The 21,459-nt window shown below is 40.8% G+C and overlaps 1 protein-coding gene across 2 annotated transcripts in view; it reads right to left on the bottom strand.

The window, feature by feature from the left end:
• Positions 1–21,056, bottom strand: part of kcnq1.1 (potassium voltage-gated channel, KQT-like subfamily, member 1.1) — a 42,992-nt gene extending 21,936 nt beyond the window's left edge. For both annotated transcript variants that reach the window (XM_027281857.1, XM_027281858.1), the window contains exons 1-5: positions 20,472–21,056; positions 12,641–12,731; positions 5,979–6,105; positions 5,465–5,543; positions 4,794–4,890 (exon numbers count right to left, since the gene is read on the bottom strand). In XM_027281857.1, the coding sequence (XP_027137658.1) occupies positions 4,794–4,890; positions 5,465–5,543; positions 5,979–6,105; positions 12,641–12,731; positions 20,472–20,830 (753 nt within the window). In that variant the 5' untranslated portion in view covers positions 20,831–21,056. The remainder of the gene's footprint in view (positions 1–4,793; positions 4,891–5,464; positions 5,544–5,978; positions 6,106–12,640; positions 12,732–20,471) is intronic.
• Positions 21,057–21,459: the final 403 nt, after the last annotated feature.

Below are 21,459 nucleotides of genomic sequence, written 5' to 3'. Positions count from 1 at the left end.
AATATCTATTTGCATACCAATAAAGTTTTTGAACACCATGCACATCGAGTTCACAATCCCTCATTCTTGTACAGCAGTTTTATTTTTTGAATGTGTTTAGGAAAGATTGGCCAATGTAGCTTTTTGTATTGATTTCAGTTCATTTTTCTTTGCTTGGACAGACTGTAAGTCCTGTAAGCTTTTCCCTAAAATGGTGGTTTTGTCCTTCACAAGATTACCGGTACTTTATACTTTTATACTTTAAGTATGTTTTAGAGCCTGTACTTTTCACTTTAACTTGAGTAAAAAAAGTTGAGTCAATACTTTTACTACAGTTTTTTTAAACACAGGTATCTATACTTGTACTTGAGTTAAGAATGTGTGTACTTTTGACACCTCTGGTAGTAACCGAGCAGCAACCTCCGTGGCTGTGAGATGAAGAGAATGGCCACTTGAATCTCCATAAGTCCCCATATTAAAAGTTCTGCTCTCTCAAGTTATTATTTTTTTTATATAACTCATCCATTTAAATCATATGAGTTATGCATAATTAAGAACAATTGACTGACAGGTGGGTGCCATCACAGGTGGCTGGTTTCCACAATGCCACCTCAGCTCCATCTGGAGACCTAGTCTGGAGCCGGGATTGCCAAGGTGGTGACATCATCACACACAACAGCTCTTCAGAAATCTGTAAGTGATGTCACAGAGAGACTATGTCCTTTTTCATGTATACAGTCTATGGTATTAATGTTATTATTATTGTCAAACCTCAAGGCGCACCACACAGAAACTGCATTAATGCAACATTAATTTGTTTAATGACTCATAATAAATAAACTCGACTAAGTGTGTAATGTTATGTATTATTAGCATCTTCACAGCAGCGGGACATTGATTGCACATATGGGTTTAGTGGCCAGCTAAATTAGACGACCTGTTGCTTAAGTTTGTTTAATTGGCGGGCCTCATTTGTTGAATGTTCAGATGGATTACAGAAACATAAATAAAATCAGTACGTGTGTGGATATGGAGCTTAAATTAACAACATTAGGTCAGACAACCAATCTGCACAGCCGCACTCTCAATCATACAACCTGTCATTCCTGGGCAGCTGTCTTACAGTTTTTTGAGACTGGAACAAACTGGATTGCAAATGTTTTCGTCAACCAAAACTGGAAGAAATTGTTCATGCTTTTCTTTTACTAAGACAGGACTGAAATGTTTCAAAGTTTAATTCAACACAAAATTAAAAAAGGGTGAAGTTGACGAAATGTGACTAAAACTAACACCGAATTACAACTATTTATTCCTTACAACGCTCAAAACTTGTGTTTTACCTGTATGCTTTATGCGGCTATAAAGGAACCAAGAACAACTCTAATGTTGTTTTATGTTCAAGAATAATCAATATTGATTGACTAACTCATTATAAATAAGACTGAACCCCAGACAGCTGTAGGTGCAATTTAAAATAATCTATCTTAGCGTGGCTCAGTGGTAGAGTGGGTCGTCCAATAACCCCAAGGTTGGTGGTTCGCTCTTGCCGCTCAAAAACGGCAGAGGTGCCCTTGAGCAAAGCACCACATCCCCCCACCAACATCTGCTCCCCGGGCGCTGTGAATTGATGCCCACCACTCCAGTGAATCTGGCATGTGTCAATTGTGTGTGACCCTGTCCTTGGGCATGTGTGTGTTCCAACAGCCTTCATGTATTAAATGCGGAGAAGTAAGTTCACATTCAACGTGATCAATAAAGTTTCTAAAATGCAATTTAAAAAATGAAATAAAATTCAAATTAAAAATGAAATGAAATTACCTAACACTTCTCGTGGCAGATTCAATATGGGACTATCTGTGATTTGCTCAGGAGGTCTAATTGGGCTCATTCTGCCTGGCTGTAATTGGACTACAGCTTTGTGAAAAGCATTTTAATTGAATGTTCTCCTCGCGTTCACCTACTACGTGATTTAAACTGTGTTTAACGGCTCATAGTGCCGGAGCACTTGCTGCATTAAATCGGACTGAATTCCTGATGAGTGAAATTCTTATTCGTGTCTCGGCCCAAAACTGTCACTCCCAGATTTTTTTAAGTGCACAGCAGAGGAGCAGCAGCAGATTATTGCAAATGGCTGCGCTTGTTTGCTTCCCCCTGAAATAACACAAACCTACTCTTACATTACCCTACACAAATAGAACTACATCGGTACCCAGCATGCGTCTCTGTATCATTTTTATTTGACAGAACTTTTTTTTTCTGAATGTTTGGGACTTTTTTTAGGAATCAAACTGTGCCTGTATCAGCTAACATCACTGCTTACAATTTATAAGTACATGATTCTTGAAAATAACAGCTTTTTAATGCATCCAGGTACATCTTCCTTGTGTCACTACCAGAGATTTCGTAGATGTTTTGCTGCTGCTGAGACCTGGCAAACACATTCAGGTGAAATTCTGCCAGCAAGGAACAACTGTGCAAATCGTGTTTACAAGCCACAAGCACCAGAATGCCGCTCAGTGTGCATTTAAATGATGCTGTAACATGAATACTGGATGCTGATTGGAGTGAATGAAACTCCATTGACTTTAAAAAGTCCAGCTGTTCAAAGAGACCGGCTGCAGTCTCATGTTTATATAAGAGAATTGCTCAACAAAATATTCAGGTCTCGTGTTGACTTAACCACAGAAATACACCAAGGAGCAAATATTGGAGCATCCAGCTGGTTGATGGAAATATGACCTCTACTGTACCGTGCATTGTTGTACAATAGCACGCTATGATTTCCTAAAGCAGGGCCGTTTGGGGTGTGTGGGACCTTAACAGAGCACTTTATAGCTTTATAGCCCAAAAAAAAAAAAAGGCAAAAAAGGCAAAAAAAGAGGTCATGAAAGCACCAAGCTATCACACAAAATCTCCCTTTACCTAACAGACATCTAAAGCCTTGAAAAGCCCAAACCCTAACTCCCAAGGTCAATCTCTATCTGGCCCCTACACACTTACCATCTGCCCTCTGCCTCCGTTTGTGCATTGGCATGAAGGGTGTGCCGTATTAAGGTACCTTCGCAAAAACCGGCGAGTGTGGAGCAGAACTGGCCAGTTAAACCCTGAAATAGTCTGCACCGGTGCTGACTCCACTACCCTGGATGCACGGGAAATTCAGGTGTTGAATAATGTATTAAATGTAAATTTAAATTCCATCTTGCTACCTGTGTGTGTGGCTTAAAATGCTGCTTCTCGTCATGGGGATTGATAAATCTGAGGGGTTCACATGATAATTAAGGGAATAAGAGAGAATTATATAAATGATGTACATTTTTTTTTTACTTTTCTCTCACCTCTTTGGAACAAAACTTCAAGTGTCTATGATGTAAATTCCTGGAGATCGAATGCTCATCTGCAATTTTTCTGTCAAGGTCCAAGTTTGTTGGCAGAATTTCACACGACATGTTCAAGCTACGTTTAAGTCATTAAATGCAGTACATTTCACTCATAGCTGAGGATATGAGTGAAAAGCAAACTCAAACTAATAATAGTTACAAGTATTCTAATTAACTACTACCTCCCCCGCTCTTTCATTCCTTTTTATCTGAAGGATTCTTTTCTATGACTCACTCTGACCTCTCTAAGCTGTGGGCCCCCACTGGTTCCTTTTAACTAGATCAAAAAAGAAGCCGAATACCCGGCCTTAGCTCAACTTATACACAATGTGAGACAAGGGTGGGACCCGTGTTGTACATGGATGCAAAGGGCTGCACCTATACTCTAAGAATCTGGAGTTTTGGTAACATTTTACACTCATTTTGAAAGTGAAACAGCCAATGGGGAAACTCCAACGCTTGACCTACCAATGGTGTAACTTCATCACTCAATCAGTAAGTCCTGACGTGACTTTTGCATCTGTAGGGACCTGGCCAAAGCGGAGGCCAGGACGAAACTCCTCACACTTCATGCACACAAACAAGAACGACCTTTGAAGAGGGTCACAACCACTGGCAACCGCTGGCCTTTTCATGCCACACTACCCTTTCATGGAGGTAGATTGCAGCGAAAATAAAAGCAACCATACATGAAAATGTATCCATATCTACCTTTCACATACTAAATGAAGGACGCATCTATTGCATTCACAAAAAGTGATTACTTTTGGGACATACTGCAGGGAAACACAACATAACAAGTTAATGAGAAATCATGATCCAGCAGTATCTATGGTGACAGATGCTTCAGCGAGTGCATACCTGTTGTTTTATAGCCTCAGTCTGAAGTGCTCTCTATAGCATCATTCATGCAGAGTCATATCCCACAGCTAGCTGGTAGGAATCAGTTTGGGGAAAGGGCACTCAGCTTCCCATACAGCCGAGGACAATGACTGCTGATGCCTCAGCCAGGAGCAATGTGGTCATCAGCCGAGGTCAATACAAGGAAGCACAGCAGGCGGTACGGGATGAACGACATCCCTACCTCTCCGCTCACCTTCATCACTATCTGTTTTTTATACAGACATCAAAGACATCTACAGTGGCCACTGGGGATAATTACGGCCACCTCTGTGTCTCAGCTGAATGAGGCCCTGGAGGGGCTGCAGTCCCTAACATACTGCTCAGTAGCTCCTTTCGTCTGGCTCTGCTGAATATACTTTTTGATGTAATATGCATTCCCATGTGGAGAATCTGCATCGTGTAGTAGTGGAAAATAATACATCACAAGAAGAGGCTATTAATCCCCTGACAGAAAGCCTCCAGCTTGCTAATAATAATCAGAAAGGCTGGTGCCTCTGGATCATAAATGTGTTTTTGAAAGCAGCGATTGTGTACCTGCCGATGGATGAAGACAACGGAGCCCAAGAGACGCCAGGTCCCTCCCTGCCGGTCCACATGGAGCATTCGCAGGATCTGCAGGAAGCGAATCCCTCTGGAAGATAACAAAAGTATTTAAATGCTAACATTGTGCTTAGAACAAATGCATGTAGGTATGCATGTACACACACTATAAGGTCTAAAAATATGTGGACTCTCAAACATAACACCGATATGGGATTGTTTGACATCTCATTCCAAAACCATGACAGCCTCTACTCTTCTGGGAAGGCTTGACACAAGATTTTGTAGCCTGGCTGCAGGTTTTTCCACCCATTCAACCACGAGATCATTAGTGAGGTTGGCCACTGATGTTAGGCCTGACCTGTCTCACAGTTGGCCAGTTCATCCCACTGGTGTTGGATGGGGTTGAGGTTGGGGCTCTGCGCAGGTCAGGCAAGTTCACCAGACTGGAAAAGGCATTTCTTTATGGGTTTAGCATTGTAATGTTTAAATGCCCTTCTCCAAACTGTTATAATACACTTGTCTAAAATAGCATTCTACTGTATACTTTAGCATTAAGATGTCCCTTAATTACAGAACAAAAAACAACCCCAGACCAGAAGTACACAGAGTGTCCACCATACTTTTGGTCATATAGTTCCACCTGCAGATACATTGTCTCTTACCTTACAGCAGAGGTGGCAAAGACCTGGCCTTTGGAGCCCACCGACAGCACAATTACTGAGGCAACAACTACAATCAGATCTGTATTGAGAAAGAATGAGGAGCTTTGAGTATAAATACGACATAAACATGCAGATGTTCAATATAGAGAGGTAAAGAGAAAAGTATATATATTACTAAGTGGACAGAAAGTGCTCTATTAAGAAAGTACCATTGGTGTTCATTACTCAATTGAGGTGAGAGGGGTTACAAATAATATTAATGCTAATATCCATTGCTAGACGTTTAAAAAACACCTGGAGGTTCCAATTTTAAGACTTAAAAGAAAGGTAGGAAAAAGAATATTGCAGCGACTGTTTTAATTTCATGCTGAATTTGTCAGAGATATCTCCTTTTGGGACGAAGCTCAGGATATATTACAGATATTGTTTAAATGTTGTGTGTGGGTGTGGAGTGAGATATCTGTTTGTGCGCTTGTGTATAGATATGTGCGAGTATGAGGGGTTGTGTTCACACCTATAATAGATATTGGCTTTCTGGCAAAGCGTAGCCGGCCCAAGATGCCAACATATTTACTTCGGCAGCCTGCTGACCAGAGGCGGACAAAATATTCCACGCCGAAGAACACCACAAGGACGATCTCCTGTCAGAGAAATGAGGGAAACAGAACAGAGAAATCAGGGAGAAGGACAACTCAGGGAGTAAAAAAATAAAAAAACTATCAGATTCTGTTGCAGGTTTTTTAGTGCAGCAACACCTGAACAGCTGTTCACACGTCAGATATTGTTGAATTATAGATGCGGTGGTTGGACAAGTTTTCCCCCCCAAACTTCCTTTGTTTTGTTACTTTAAGTGCAACTTCTCACACAAAGCCTGTCACTGCAGTCAGCTAAGAACTGATTAATGACGAATACACCATATATTTCAGAATTTACTTGTATCCTGTATCAATATGTATCAATATGAGTGATTTTATTTTTATTTTTTAACAAGGAGTGATCGGACTGGACAGATGGCTGAGTGAAAAGTGAATCTAACTTAACTCACCCTTTCACCTTGGCTTGTATTGATGCATGCTTGAAGAAGATGGTTTATTGGATTGTTGAACTGTTTATTATTATTATTATTTAGTAAATTTGAAGCTACCACCAACAGCTAGTCGGCTTATCTTAACGCAAAGTGTCATGGTTTGGGATTTTATGGTTTGGTGTTTCCTCTTTTATTTTGTAATTCTCCCCTCTCCTTGTGTCATGTGTCACTTTACGTCCTGCCTTTGTGTTTCCTGCCTGTCATGTGTCACTTTACGTCCTGCCTTTGTGTTTCCTGCCAACAGACTGCCATTTTGACATGAAATAGTAGGTAAACACAGGTGTTACCAATGATACTAATTGAGCTTCTGTTCCATTCAGGTCAAACAGAGTCGGGGTGCTGCTGTGGTGCATGTTGCCTGATTGGAAAGGCTCTGCTGCAATAAATGGAATGGAACCTTAATTAGTATAATTGGAAACATCTATGTTGACCCTACTATTTCATGTCAAAATGGCTGCTGTGGAAAAAAGGTCTATTTTTACTGTTTATCTGGTTCATCCTGATTAGTTTCACCTGTGTCCTGTGCTTCTCTCAGTGGTCTCTGTTCTGGATTTGTGTTTGTCTTGCTTTCTGTTTACTGCAATTATCTTGGATTGTTGGACTTTTGCTTGGACTCCATGGTCGCCTTTTTTTTTGTTTTTTTTTTTTTGTTTTCCTGTTCCAAAAGTGATTAAAGTTACTTTTTGTGCACCTTCGTATCTGCATTTGCAAACACTTCTTGAACAAAATATCACACAAAGACTGGAAACAAGAGGAAAAATCAGCTAGTCCACACCTGCAGAGCTGAGCACATTAACAAGTCATTTGTTTAACGCTGTGTTTTGCGCTGGATTATTTTTGGAGACTTTCTGGAGCTGATTGCCTGGCAACCCCACGGTTATGACAAGAATATACAAAGAACTAATCACACACATACTGTTCCCAGTTTTTGCTAAACTGTGCTAACTAACTGCTGGCAGTATAGCTTCATATTTAGCATTTTCCTCTTGTTCTCATAGCTCCTTATTATTTTTAATTCACATGACAGTAACTGAAACAAGCCACAACAGCATGTGTCCAATGCCAAACACAAATCTCATTAAATTAAAGCTTCTCAATCAAAGCTGCTCCATTTCAATTCAAGTTTCCTCCTGTGCTCCTTGACGACAAATGGATTCAAAGAAATCAATTACCGCACACAATTACACCAACATGTGGAAATTAATGAACTGCTGTGAATGCAATTACCTCTACACATCTCTTTATCAATGACAAGCAATTGGAAATGGAGCTATCTGAAAGTGACTCAAAAGCTTTTCATCGATTTCTAATAGTGACATGATCATTTTGCAGTGAACAATGGGATGAACAAAGTGGAGGATTCAGGCAGAGGATGTGTTACATGTTGTATGATAGGAGACATTTTCAGCTTGGCATTATTGGAGGTGTTTTTATTCATCAGAGCCAAAGATTAAAGCGTCAGTGAATATAAAACAGCACGCCTTGTTAGAAATTGGATTAATAATATGTTAAGTTGGGTTCTTGGAAGCAAATATGAAAAATGTATATTTTAATTTATTCAGGGAGGGTTTCTACTTCAAGGGTTGAAAAACAAATGGCCTATCCAAAACAGCAAAGCATTAACAAACAGCCACAGATCAAGAACAGGCACTGAAGAGAATCAAACCAGTTGCTTTTAGGTGAGGTTGAAAATGGATTTTTTTTCTGACCCTGAAAACAGAGCAGCTTTTGAATGAATAACACGATTGTCAGCAACAGACTGAAATAAATGCAATTGACATGAAGCTATAGATCAAGAACTGACCTCAGACCAAACAGCAAGTCAATTCAGTCAAAGTTGTGGAGCGTAGGTCAACCTGAGGTGGGCTGAGTGACGCCTGGATGTTCAAACAAGCCCTTTGGGGGACTTATGGAGATTGTACTGTAGCCAGACACAAGTGGACATTTGAGGACTACAGTCTTTGGCACTTCAACATTGGATTCACTTCACAGCGATGGAGGTTGTCGCTTGGTTATGGGTGCTAAGCATGACTTTTTATTTTAGCTTTTTTTATCCATCTAAGAGACCAAGGCCACAAGCATTCAATCAACTAGCGGACAATCTCCCTCACTCCTCATTGTGCAGCAAGAGACAGAGGTGTAGTTGTGCAAATGTCCAAATCCCCAAAACACTGAATATCCACCTAACAAATTTACAGAATGTGCCTAAGAAAGTGAGTAAGTAAGTTTCTTTGTCTGTAGATGTTGGTCCAAAAGTTGAGCTTGACAGTTGATTCTGTACCTTGGAGACATTAACTAAAAAACCCAGACGAAACTCAGGTGAAGCTTGGGTTTAAATCGTCTTGTCCACTGCTGTTTCGCAAATCAAGAATGATCCGACAGGCTCGCCTTTTAACATGGAAGAGGAATCCTAAAAGTGCTCAGAATAATGAAAGAACTGAATGCCAACAGCATCACAAGTGAGCAAATTCAATCTGCTGATGAAGGTCGTGTGATACGGTCCACTTGGTAATGAGTGGTCCAAACTTTACTTTGTCTAAGTGGGTCAGGTCAGGTCTAAAATTGCTTGTGGCCGATACCTGAGTAGATCTGAATGGATTTGAGTGCATTGGAAACAGTTCTGATCCTGTGGAAAACCAAAATTACTGCATATTTTTGCAACCCAGTTCCCAAAAAATGTGTAAGACCTCTGCTAAGACATGACTTTTTTTTTTGTTGCTGGTTTTTAATTTCACAGGTAGGGCGATACATTGGTTAGCACTGTTTCCTCATAGCCAGAAGCTTCCTGGTTCAAACCCTCCTGGCCGGGACCTTTTCCTTTGCATGTTCCCCTGGCTGTGTGGGTTCTCTCCAGGTACTCTGACTTTCCCACACAGTCCAAAGACATGCAGGTTAATAGGTTAATTTGTAACTCTAAATTGCCCATAGGTGTAAATGTGAGTGTGAATGGTTGTTTGTCTCAATGTGTCGGCACTGTAACAAACTGGTAACTTGTCCAGGGTGCACCCCACTTCTCACGCAATGTCAGTTCGATCAACTCCAGCCCCCTACGACCCTGATAAGTATAAGCGGTTATGGAAAATGGATGGATTTCACCGATATTTAATTGGCTAGAAAATTAGGGTCTATTCAGGTCGACAGCATTTTGGATTAAATCTAATTATCTCTGGGCCTATTTAGATCAGGTCTCACTTCTTTGAAAATGAATTTAAGCATGTCAGATCCAGGTTAAATTCTGGGAACCTCTACTGTATTATACAGTTGAAAGCTCTGGAAAATCCCATCCGTTCATTCTTGACCCCTGTCATCCCTCCAGCCCTAACCTTCACTCATCCTTTCTCTTTCCAATAAAGAAATTTACATTCATAAGAGACTTGAATGTCTTTTGTAAGTGAAATAACAAGTAAAACACATTCACAACCATTTTGGATCCAAAACACAAACAAGTTCTTTTGAATCTTTTGGGCAAACCGCCAAGCATCTGGCCAAACATACTACTACAAAAACTGTCAGCCAGTGCTACATCTCCAAGTAAAGAACAGAGTGGTCTCTGTTAACCTTGAATGTGCAGGAAGAAAGAAACAAGACAAAGAAGATGCTTCTGTGAAGGCGGAGGCGAGAATGAAAGAGTGGCAGGGTCAGAGCAAATCTAAACTAGAAAGCACAAAGTACAAAACAGTCCCCTTGGGATGGAGGGCGGAAAAGATGACTGTTTGAGGTTTTGGTAGGTTTAGCAGCATAGCAAATATTAATTATTCATTATCTGTGTAGAAGAGAAGAATAAGAAGATTAAGCATCCCCAGAGGGTGAACTTAAGGCTGAAAAATATTTTGCTATAAAATGTAGATTTTATGATATTTTGTTTTCTTAAAATAAAATTCTCACATTTCTTTTTAATTACAGGTCTGACTGTTATACTGGAGCCTCTGCAGCAGTTTCAACCAATCAAACACCGAACCTGTAGGATTTAAGATTCGGATTCTCCAGTTCATTTAAACACTGTGACCATTTCATCCTATTATCCTCAGGCCAAGGTGAACTTGTAGCACGCTCCAGTCCTCCTTTAAAGGAAAATCCTCAAGTCCTTTTTATCCTTTCGTGGGATTTTCTTTTGTCTGAGCTTGAGTGACTCACCCGTCACCCAAACAGTTCCTGCGCTCAGCAGCTGCTGTCTTGAGGTTAAGTTTATCCCATTTACTATTGATTCTAGAGGAGGAGCCTTCGTCCTGTTAGGCCGGCGGGGCACACTGAAATTGTTTGTAGAAAAAGAAGTCTATGCAGTGTCCCTAAATTGTTTTTTGTGAGACAGTGGTTAGGTCAATCAACCCATGAAATTGCTTTTCAAACAACAGAAACTGAGTCTTGATATTTGTTGTCTTAGCAACAGCTTCACAATCATGACATTGACTGTTGCGGCAACCCCTTTAAATGCATACACACAGTCAAAAAACGGTTCTAACATCTGTTTACTCTTATTATGCGCTTTAATAAACAAGGTTATCCAACATTTGTGTCATTTCAAAGAACTATAATGACTCGATGTCAATTAACTAAGTTGTTTAATGAGCGTCATTATCAGTTTTAATTTTTTTTAATGGGTTGTTTGACATGAAATGGGAGCAAAATGCCTCCTTAACTACATCATACATCAGAATCAGGCCTGTTCTCAGATGCCAGCCAACAAAAAGAGAGAGAGAGAAAAAACAAAAGTGCTGAGCAGATGGTGAAAGTCAAAGGAAAGATCAGATCAGGAGACAGCAGAGGCAGAAAAGGCTACAGGCTGTATCTACAATGTAAACAGTGCTGTTATAAGATACAGGGTGCATCTTGCTCTGGAGATTTTTAGATCTTTGAAATCTTACTCACTCTTGCTTTTATCTTTCAGACACATGTAGCATGGACCATTTATCAGCATAATTAAAGATATAATCTTATTGCAAACAAACACTTTTACATTCATTACAGGCTCATTAAGTGGATCCTCGAGGCCTACAAATATGTGTAAACATATCTATGAAACAGATTTTGCATAGGCTGGCATGCTGCTACTTTTTACGGTGCATTGCTGCAATCATCTGCAGAAGCCAAGAGGCAACCTCCGTGGCTGTGAATGAAGCGGCACACTACACTTTTCATTTGGTAGATATGAGCAGATCTCAGAGTTTAACATGCAGGGGGTTGTTTTGTCCATGTAACAGGCTGCAGTAATCCATGTAATCTTAATGGGAGCATACCGCAAGTCTTGAAGCCGGCGTCAAAGCAGTTTTCCTCTTTTTTTCTAACTCTCCTTAGATGTTGCTGAAATGACTCTCAGATTTCAGTCTTTCACTCGTTGATTGCTTCACATTACATGAGCAGTGGGTGTAGAAAAATTCACACACACACACACACACACTGGATGAAATCATGTCAGGTTCTTCAACCTTAATGGTCAGGTAACACCTGCATTTGAAGCAGGTGTGAGTCAAATCAGTTTGTTTTTTGCTATCTGCAGATCCACTCCCAGCGGCAAAGAAAATCCTCATGAAGCTTTTGTAAAGAACACTGACAAAGAATTTGCACCATGGACCTATTGAAAACTGTCCCGGCAGCACTGACCTTTTAGATTAAAAAACCCCGGAGAGTCCAAAAAAGAGGAAGCTATCATGTTAGTTGTGTCACTGCATCCAACTTTATATAACCCTGGTCTGCTGGGGTCTAAACCGCACCACAATAGAGATGCGACATGGATCTGCAGTCTGGAGATACAATCAGTTCAATCAGAGACAGCAGCCGATGCAAATACGTGTCTTGAATGAATTTGTGTTATGTCAATGTTTGTCACCAAACTGGCTAGCTCCATAAAATGTCACTACATCGCGAGGTTTGAACTTGGTCTGTCCAGGCCTTGAAAGTATCTACTTTTGTCCCACGTTCCTTTAACATAATTTTCAACCATCTGACCCCAAATGGTGCTTTCAACCCTGAGGGTTAGGATGGTCCACTTGGGTTTAAAATGACCTTTAACTCTTAATTTAAAAACTGTGTTATGCAGTCTGACAAATGAGTGACAAAACAATATTTTATGGTTAATCAAATTTAACACTCACCACCCAGAAGAGCGTAGTGTGAGCCAGGGCCTGGTACTGTTCGATGGTAGACAGGACGCTGAGGATCAGACAGGACAGAACTATGAGGAACCTGTAGGAGAAAGCAGAACAAATATTATCCATCCATCCATCTATCCATCCATCCATCCATGACCTTCTGCTTCTTGGGGGTTGGGTCGTAGCTCTTCCTATAGATCCTGGGGGATACTGAGGCGTTCCCAGGCCAGATGGGCAATGTAGTTCCCTCCAGTGAGTTCTCGGTCTGCCCCGGGGTCTCCTACCGGTGGACGTGCCCAGAACACTACAAAGCAAGGCGCCCAGGGGAAATCCTAATCAGATGCCCGAACCACCTTAGCTGGCTCGTTCAAAAGAGCAGTGGCTCTACTCCAAGCTCCCTCTGAATGTCAGAGCTCCTAACCCTATTCCTGAAATCATACAGTCTTGATTAAAATGTCATAATTTGTCACCAGTTTTATGCTGGTGGTCATTCATATTTCTTATTTTATATATTCCATATAAATATTCTAGCTTTACATATGTTGTCATCAGTCAAGTCATGCAAAATGAATCTCCTAAACCCACTTTCCAACCTTCCACCTCATGCTCCTGCCAACATTTCAGGCTTTGATTTAAACGGCAAAACTTCAGTCGACTTCTGTGTCTCGTTCAAGTCTAAGCTTCTGCTGTTTCAAGACAGCACAACATTGCCTTATAATTTTGTCATGAGAAGTATCTGACTAAATGTGAGGAAATAGTCAAGGACAGTCCTCTGGAGGAAATTCTTGTGAACCTTTTGAACTCCACAATGTGAATGCAAACAGCACGATAAACTTCAAATAATGAGCACACAGGTTCACACACATCACATACACACACACACACACACACACGCACACACACACACACGCACACACACACATACACACACGAACACACACAGTATCAACAAACACTAAATTGTTCTTTAACATTCTCCTTATTCCCTCTCAAGGTCACGACGTCTGTAACCGCGTGCGACGTCTGTAACCGCTCTACTTGTTTAAGAGAGATATTTTATTTCTTTAAGATAAACTGCACCCAAAACACTCCTTTTACTCTACATCAGCAATTACAAATTTAAAATACAAGAGAATCTCAAGATGCTGTTTACAACCTTATTTTTGTTTTGTTTTTTAAAGGAAAGAGCTGAATTTCAGTGAGAATTTTTCACAGCTGTTCATAAAAGTAAGAGGGAGAAATCCTGTTTCATTAGAAGGGAGTGGAGCAGGATGAGAGAGCAGTGCTGACCGAAATACATGATGAGCCATTCTCACCCTCATAACCTTGTTAACACTTGTTTCAAACCCGTCGAGCCGGGAACAGCCTCAGTTCCTGTTTTTGTTTTTGTCGTATTGCAGTACCGTCTCCACTATCAGCAGTTGAGGTTGGGGGTTATATTTCATCTCATTTCATTATGTTTGCAAGATGTCTTCGAAAATTAAGAATGAATGTCAATTAGACTTTTGGCATCGTGGCAAGGACAAACTCATTAACTTTTCATTTCCGTTGGCAAAAGACGTGGCGGTGAAGGGCAGAACCTCTGAATAAATTCACTTGATTCTATCTGAGTTTCTTTGTCAGTCAGCTGACAGATCAAACCTCCACGATTGGCCCAATAAAAAACAATGGAGGTACTGTTTGTTCATATATAACCGTGCTCCAAGTATTCCTGTTAAATCTCGGTGCAGAGAATAGATTTACTATTTACAGGATGTGCTATGTGATTTTGCAACTGCCTTATATGTTCGTAAATATACAGAGATACACCTGGCAAGGGTTGATGCATACATATGAGAACTCTGCAAAAGAAAATCCAAAGATCTCATAGGGCATATGACATTGTGCATTGTTCCATTATATCAATGACACAACTACAATTGGCTATGTAGGCAAGAAGTGGAAATGCATAAAATAGATATTTTTTAAATGATTTAAAATCATTTTGATGCTACATTGACATGTAATGAGGTGAATGGTGTCTCTCAAGAAGTATGTAATTCTTTAATTAAACTGGATTACATTTCAGGGACACAATGTTCCCTCTGATGTCCTCCAGCTGCTGCGCATCAACTCGAGTTTTATGATGGACAGTAAGGTAAACTGCTTCCGACTGTAGCTGCTGTTAGCCAATGTTAGCTCAGTTTGTTAGCTGGGCTGCCCAGACTGTGAGTTCAGAGCACCAGAAAACGGAGCTGGGCTATAGAGGGCAATGTAGCGGCTTCTGTTGTCATAATGGCAGAGGTGAAGGATGTTGCTGAAGGAATCCAAGAAGAGGAAATATGTGATCAAGCAAATAAAACAGCTGAAAGACAAAACTTCTTGCTGTTGGACTAGTAAGTATGTCCATATTTACATCAGTGCTAAAACACAAAAAAATCTAATTAAGTAATGTTTCTTTACAGGATATAGTATGGAGGAGATAGTATATGATTCAATCATGTCCCATTGAAAGAAGAAACCCAATACTGAACTGACATATCACTGCACAGGGTTCGTGGAAGTATTTACTCTGCTGTCTATATCTAGTTGATGCTGTTTTAAACTTCAGTTCAGAGAGCAGCCCTAAAGAATCACTGCCTTATTCCTATATGAGAACACTTGATGGAAAGTATGTGTAAAGGGAGTTATAGTTTCCAGTCAGTGTTTGCACCATGGAGGCCCTTATCACCACATGCTACAGCCTGAGTTTATTGAAGACTGGCCAGGAATCCAAATACCCCCCTTCAAACTAACACATACACACACACAAACACACACACAAGGGCTTAAACGTGCACGCCACACGTCAACACAGATAAAAGACAGGGGAGAGAAAGAGAGAGGGCTCAGGGAAGATGGACTGGTGTGTAACACAGCTAACAAAGCAGAAGTACCTGTCTCAAAGAACAAAACAAGAAGACAACAGCACAGCAAAATGACTCAGTAGTTTGCTGTGTTTCCTGCGAAATGACATCCACAGTCTGCTACCTGTGCAAATGGAAGCAAATTAGTCTATTAGAAAGAAGCAGGGTACACTGAGCAAAAACACAAGATGCTCACAAGTGTAATTTAGAAACTCTCACGTTCGAATGTGACAGAGGAAGCTGAAAAGAGGGTCAGAAGGAAAAAAAAAAAAAAACGAATGAACATCAAACTTTCCATGCCACACACTTCAGTATGCTAATGGTTGTAATTTGTCAGTGAAGCTTGGGAGCATTTGGAATAGCGGCAAACGTACACGCTCAGTATGCTCAGCGTACACTTCTGCTTCCCTTTCAATCCGTCTGAGACGATCTGACTCGTCAGTCCCACTCTGCTAACTGCACCATCATATTTCACTTCCTTTACCTCCAGTGGGACAAAATAATACTCGGCTACGTGCGCACCGCCGAACTCAAAACAAAAGCTCAAAGCGTTGCTCCTATCTATTATTGATGGACAGATTCACTTGCAGTGTGTTGTGCAGTGAGTGCAGAGACAAAGCAGGGGGGGGTGGGTGGCAGGATAAGAGTCAGGAGTGACGCTGCTGAGAATGTCACTGCCTGTTACCGTCAAATATCCTGTTTGGAACAACAATCATACTTATTTTTATCACGATTATGAAGTGCTTTACGGTGATAAAGGTGAATCAACCAAAAGCAAGGCGGCACAAAGCAGCTTTAGATGTAATACTATAATGAAAGATCAAAACATGGATTATGTATTACATGTTTGTTTTTGTTTTTTTACGGCCTGATCAATTCCTTTGTCTGTAATTTGAACAGCAATTGTCGCGGCCTCAGACACTTTGGCGAGTATGGGGTTAATAGCTCCGAGATATAAGGTGGTCACCAATGAGTGACCTTGTGCTCCGTTAAGAATCTGAGCTCCTGTGCTTTGTAGAGAGAGACAGAGAGAGAGAGGAAAAGATAAAAGCACAGACGATAAATTGCTGAAATATAGAAGAGAACACAAACAGCTCAAGTCAAAAACAACGCATGAACTCTAAGACTGTTTGTTAAATCATTCAATATTGCGTCTGAATTGATTTCCTGCGGCTTGATACTATTTGAAAGAATCTTTTGTTCTGTTTAATGGATGCCTGAAAACACTCTCTAATTCGAGTTTTCTCTTGACTCTCCTGGTAGACTTATCTGTAACCAGCATGTGGGATGGATCCATGCTGCTGCAGACTTACACTGCCTTTACAGTCAGACTGCAGCAAGAGCATCGGGTACACTTTTTTAACTGTATGAAGCCAAGTATGTATCACGATCCTTTTACAGAGAGGTGAGCTTTCTTTTTCAGCCTTGTCCCCCGTACGCACACTATATCGCCACACGCACACGGACGGATAAACATATGCATGTGCAAACACACACGCACACACACACACACAAGGGTACCTCCGATAAGGCTTTAGGTCACTCTGACGTCCGCGTTCTGGGTCAGTGATAAGGCCACGCTTGTTCTCCACTGTTTTTCTCCCACTCACAACACTCATAAAAAAACAAGATACTGAACTGACCCCAAAAACCTGCTGGACACATCCTGACAAAATGCTCTAACAACCAACACCTGGTCGCACTTTAGAGAGGTTTGTCTAAAAGACACTATGACACGCTCTGAAATTAAACCTACCTCATGGCAACCTCAAGCTGTGTGCAATGTGTTGAATGCTGTACACTGAAGATTTCTAAAGTTTATTCTTAGTGAAGCTGACATTTGTCAGTGAAGCCCACACAACTGATGAATTCAAGGATGCAGTTCCTTTCAGTCTCCTGCTGATGTGAATGCAGGCGCAATCAAGAGATGTACAAGTCATTTCTCTAGCGTGTACTATCAACACGTTTTGTACATTTTCGAACTAATGCATGACTCATTATGATTTCAAATATCATCCATCGCTGACGTCTGTGGCCACAGCTAGATATCTGAATGAAAATGGGTTCTTTGGGTTCACAGAGATGCCCACTTGATTCTCATCTCAGGCAGTTTTTTTTTTGCATGCAGTAAAAGTGTCTTATTTCTGCCGAGTATATTTGAATATTTCTGTATACTGAGGTCACTAAACAGTCTTGGAATTGCATAAAATGGGTCTGACTGAAAAGCCGAGACTCTCGTGGATTCAATGAGCCCAGTTGTATTCATGTGTGATGATCTTAGTTCCCATAGCAATTTCACCGTAGTGAGGTAGTAGTAGACACCACTGTATGAAAAGATATATTGTGACCTCGAGGATGATCGCAGCCTCATGAAAACTTCTCAACGAGGATATTCAGAGGATGTGTGGCTGCTCAGGGTGTATTGACAATAAGGGAGGAAGGGTTTGAGTGATTTCCAGGAGAGAAGTGTTCACCTTTGAAGCTCCAAATGAAATGAAATTCTTTTCATTGTGTTCTTAGAAGTCTTGATGGTGTCTCGATTTTTTTTTTTAACCTTTTTTTATCCAATTTCAAGTGATCAAATATGGTTTGGCACCAAATCTATGTACTGTCTTAAAAGACCCAGATACTGAATCGTCGGGGTGTCATTGTTTTAACTAATGTTGTTGAATTTGTGGCTTGTATTGTACTTTTATTATCTTCCTAGATAGCTATGTGTTGTATTATCGTCTGTGTGTCTTGCATCTGTTTTAATTTGACCTGTTCTTACTTTGTACTGCTGTTTGTTTTGGCCAGGACTCACTTGAAAATGACTTTTTTTAATCTCAATGGGACTCTTTCTGGTTAAATAAAATAAAATAAAACATGTAATAGTGTCAACACAAAAACTGGACAACAAGAAGAGCATGGGAATGGCCATCACATACTTCAGTCATAATGTGCCATGCCCTTGTACACTCTAAACCTTCAATATTTGAATAGGCTCCTAATTAAAACACGTTTATTATATATTTATGACTATAAGAACTTGACACACGCTGATGCTGAGCTGCATCTCAAATGAATCTACAGTTTCCCAGATTTCAGACGATGCGTACGACTTCGAGAGGTCAATGCGTTAATTAATGCAAGAAGCGTCGCGAATTTCTGTTGTTCGCCGTTAATAAATGATCAGGTCAAGTCTGTGACTTCATGTGATTAGTTCACACTAAACAGTTCATCAGTGAATTCACAGTTACTTTTATACGTTCATTCAGAGGCATCAGATCAGCTGGATTTAAGTTTATTATGTAAATCCTGAAGTGATGATCTATGAGTGAACCAATCACATCAAGTCAAAATGATTGAATCGTTTATTAGTGGTGAGTGAACAACAGGAATTCATAATACATCCTGCATTAATTAACACATTAAATCACCATGAGTCACGCATTAGTTAAGCATTACTAAAATTCATGATTTGTACCTAATTTTCTGACAACAGACTGCAAACAGAAGCGCTGTGCTCGTAGACTCTGCTTAATATTTATCACAAACAGACATCACATCCTATTAGGAGTCACAGCGAGGAGCAAATTCAGTCAACGGTGGGCTAATGTGACCTTTACTTTACCCACCTTTACCTAATGAAACCAGAAATGTAATATCTGGACAAACAGTGGGCTGATGTCTGGATGGAGCCAAACAAACAGACTGAAAAGTCAGCCTCAAAACAAACCTGTTTCATCCTTCACTTCAAACAACAGTTTCTCTAATTATCACCGACATAAACGCACAGAAGAAGTATTGTAATAGCCTGTTCCATCAGAGGAAGGTCAAGGCGTGCACCGTCTGATGTACAGTGAAATAATATATATTTTTTCTGTAACAAGAACAGCCGCCGGCTCTCTATTCTTGTGTGTCGTGCAGTTATACTCAGTAATGTTCTAATGTGTTTGAGTTGCACTGTGTTGGCTCATGCTCCCCTCTGAGTCGCCGAGAGTGTAACCTGCTCCGACAGCCTGCGTTCCCCTGTGTCCCCTCCGACACTGAGGGGTCACAGGGTGGCAGCGCCAGTCAGGGCTGCTACCTCCTCCACAGCGCGCACACACACACACACACACATTGCCAAGTTTAGCTGCCTGCTATCAGTGCCTGCAAGTGGGGACAGACAGCACACATGGGGGGTGAGGCAGAGGATCATATCCTACATTCCTAAACCTCTTGCCTGAACACTGCTGTCTGGATCTACTGGACTGAAAGTTTCCTGAGTTATGCTTTGGCGTATTATCAGAGGTGTATAGACGAAGTTTTATCATTAGTAACATTTCATTAGCCAAAAAAGGGCAGATTTTAACGCTACCTGGCAGAACTGTAACATCATCTTTGGGTGGTGAAGCATGATGTGACATCTTCATGATCTTGGAGCTTTGGCAGATAAAGTTCACCACACACACACACACACACACACACACACACCTCATTTTCATAAAAAGAACAGCTGAATGAAATGTTCTGTTGTTTTAGACTCACTAAATGTAAACCTGGAAACCTTTCTGTGTTGCTGCACTCATACTGTTATGGCAAATTAAATGCCTAATGGTGCTGAAGAAAATAGTCTCCCACATGAAAGATCTGTATAATATTGCTTTAGTACTCCTGTGAGGACACAATTGTGTCTGAAATTCTCTTGTCTGAGATGAATTGTAGCATTTTATAATATGTTATGGCTAGGCTAAAATATCATTTTAATATTCCTAGTGGGACCTCCCGGTTGTGCTGTGATATCCGTGCAGCATCTTTCTACAATTGACTGGATTAACGCTTCTTTGTTGTGAGGGCTTCCAAGGCTCTACATGCGCAATTAACTCCCTGTTTAATTAGGATCTTAGAGTTGCAATTATACCCTTGAATACCCAATGGATCTATATGATTATGAAAATAAAATAATAAAAAAAAAAAACACTCACACTGTGAAGTGATACACGAAGCATTTCCAGCCAGACGGCCTTTCCAGAAAGTTATACACGCGTCCTTGGATGTAGGCGCGGGTGAGGACTGGACGGACCCCTGTGCTGTACACCGACATCCGCATGGACATCCGGGGATGAGATAAGTACGGGTGGATGTGAACAGGGGGTAACTCGGTGGCATTGTTACCGTCCGCTGGCATTTTGTCTCTTTGAGGTAACGTGTCGTTGCCCACAGGTGTCCCCGTTTCAGGCGCGCTAAAAGTGGTTTCCGACAGCTCCAAATCCGGTGGTCTTTTTCCACGTGCCAAACCAGAAGACCTCCGTGCGTTCCCATGACAGGGGGCGGAATTAGACATTGTGCCTTCCAGTAATTCTCCTGTCTCTCGGTTAACTTTTTCCAGTTAGTTTTCCGTCACTGACTTAAACGCACAAATGCCCGCCCATGTGCGCTTACCTTCTGTTGTGCGCCTAATCGCACCAGGGCGCGTATAACTGTAACATAAACTAAGAGATATTAATGCTCTAGATCACCAGGATGGTGTTTCTTTAATTTAACTTTACAGCTCTCAGGGTTGCTGAGGATATGGCGAGTCTCAGCCCCTGAATGAAAATCCCCCTGCCTCTCTCTGAGCACTTATCAGCCTGGTTGGAGAGCTGTGGGCACCAGGCGGTGCGCTGTGAGTCCACAAGACTTTTGACTGTTTTGCAAAAGTGTTTAAAAGCAATCGGCAGATGATGAACTCCATCATTAGATCTGTGTGGAAGAAACTCCACACTAGTAACTCCCAATAAGTGAAAGAAATATGTTTGCAAACCTGTAAACAGAAATATGATGTAGTTGACATATAATTATTAGTAATGTTATAAGCTGTTATTTTATTAGTCTGTATAATATAAAATATTTAGTGCGTGAACTCTAAATGAATAATTAATAGCTGATGAGATGATAACTGTTTATTGTTGTGCACATTTTCTAAACATATTA

This window comes from Larimichthys crocea, chromosome VIII (genome assembly GCF_000972845.2).
Source record: "Larimichthys crocea isolate SSNF chromosome VIII, L_crocea_2.0, whole genome shotgun sequence".
Taxonomy (NCBI): Eukaryota; Metazoa; Chordata; class Actinopteri; family Sciaenidae; genus Larimichthys; species Larimichthys crocea.
This window is presented reverse-complemented; position numbering and strand designations above follow the sequence as displayed.